Source organism: Austrofundulus limnaeus, unplaced genomic scaffold, assembly GCF_001266775.1.
Source record: "Austrofundulus limnaeus strain Quisiro unplaced genomic scaffold, Austrofundulus_limnaeus-1.0 Scaffold2033, whole genome shotgun sequence".
In the NCBI taxonomy this organism is placed as follows: Eukaryota; Metazoa; Chordata; class Actinopteri; order Cyprinodontiformes; family Rivulidae; genus Austrofundulus; species Austrofundulus limnaeus.
In genome coordinates, this window is record NW_013954435.1 from 27,290 (window position 1) to 29,213 (window position 1,924).

General features: G+C 45.2%; 1 protein-coding gene across 1 annotated transcript in view; it reads right to left on the reverse strand.

The window, feature by feature from the left end:
* The window catches only part of eml6 (EMAP like 6), a gene marked incomplete at its 5' end in the record, with an annotated part of 19,105 nt that overhangs the window by 10,903 nt on the left and 6,278 nt on the right, over window positions 1-1,924 (reverse strand). The window contains 3 exon segments of the mRNA XM_014034286.1: window positions 180-382; window positions 791-891; window positions 1,025-1,118. Coding sequence (XP_013889740.1) covers window positions 180-382; window positions 791-891; window positions 1,025-1,118 — 398 coding nt within the window.

Genomic DNA, 1,924 nt, shown 5'->3' on the forward strand with positions numbered 1-1,924 from the left:
AGGATGGATGGATGGATGATGGGTGGATGGATGGATGGATGGAGGATGGATGGATGGATGATGGGTGGATGGATGGATGGATGGAGGATGGATGGATGGATGGATGATGGGTGGATGGATGGATGGATGGATGGATGGATGGATGGATGGATGGATGGACGTTGGATGCTCCATCTCACCTTGTCCAGGGAACACATGGAGAAGACAGGTCCATCGTGAGCTTTGACAGTCTTGATGAGGGATGTGTCCTTCCAGATATAGACGTCTCCGTTGGTGGCTCCGGTGAAGACCAGATCCTCAGACCGACCGTAACACGCCGTCATCATGGTCTCCTGCTTCCCCAGGTTTCCGAAGATCCCCCGTCTAAAGGTCAGACCCCCACCTGTGGACCAAAAAAGGACAGGTCAGACCCCCACCTGTGGACCAAAAAAGGACAGGTCAGACCCCCACCTGTGGACCAAAAAAGGACAGGTCAGACCCCCACCTGTGGACCAATTGAGGACAGGTCAGACCCCCCACTGTGGGCTAATAGAGGACAGGTCAGACCCCCCACTGTGGACCAGTAGAGGACAGGTCAATTCAATTCAATTCAATTCAAAAATACTTTATTGATCCCAGAGGGAAATTAGGTACAGACAGTATATATATTAGGTACATTAGAGGACAGGTCAGACCCCCCACTGTGGACTTATAGAGAACAGGTCAGACCCCCCACTGTGGGCTAATAGAGGACAGGTCAGACCCCATTCATTCCAGGTGTATTTCAGGTAAAAACAGGAAGTGGACCCACCTGAATGCTGCCAGAACTTGATGTGTTTCATTCCCACGGTCACCAGCTTGTCTATCCTGAACGGGTTACTTTTCACCACAAAGATCTTCTCTTTATGAGCCCTGAGGAAAGAGGACAGAGGACAGGTCTCAAATCACAAACAACAAACAACAACGTGAACTGCAGTTAATAAACTGGTGAACTGGGTCCAGATGAGTTTACTTGTCCAGGTGAACTAGACACAGATGTGTTTACCTGGTCTTGGCCAGTCGCTCTCCTTTCTTCCAGTCCCAGATGACGATGGAGTGAAATTCATCGATTCCCACAGAAACTAAACTCTTGCCGTCCGCTGAGACACAAACAAGCAAGGGTTAGGACATGGTTACTAAGGAAATCCAAACTGTTGACTCAAAGTGTGAATTTGCTGACTCAGGGTTAAGATGCAGTGACTAAGGGAAACCAAGTGTGAATTCGCTGACTCAAGGTTAGTAAACAGTGACTTAGGGGAATGAAACGGTTGACTCAAAGTGTGAATTGGCTGACTCAGGGTTAAGAAACAGTGACTAAGATAAGATAAGRTAAGATAAAACTTTATTGATCCCACAGTGGCGAAATTTGCACACTGACTAAAGTAAATCAAAAGATTTAAAGTGTGAATTGACTGACTCAGGGTCAGGAAACAGTGACTAAGGGGAATCAAACGGTTGACTCAAAGTGTGAATTGGCTGACTCAGGGTCAGGAAACAGTGACTAAGGGAAATCAAGTGATTTAAAGTGTGAATTGACTGACTCAGGGTCAGGAAACAGTGACTAAAAGAAATCAAACAGTTGACTCAAAGTGTGAATTGGCTGACTCATGGTTAAAAACAGTGACTAAGGGAAATCAAACAGTTGACTCAAAGTGTGAATTGGCTGACTCATGGTTAAAAACAGTGACTAAGAGAAATCAAACAGTTGATTCAAAGTGTGAATACGCTGATTCAGGATTAGGAAACAGTGACTAAGAGAAATCAAACGGTTGAATCAAAGTGTGAATTTGCTGACTCATGGGCTACGTTCACACTGCAGGTCTTAATGCTCAGTTCCGATTTTTTTGAAAAAATCTGATCTTTTTGTGTGAACGTTCACATTACATTTTAAATGTGAACGTTCACA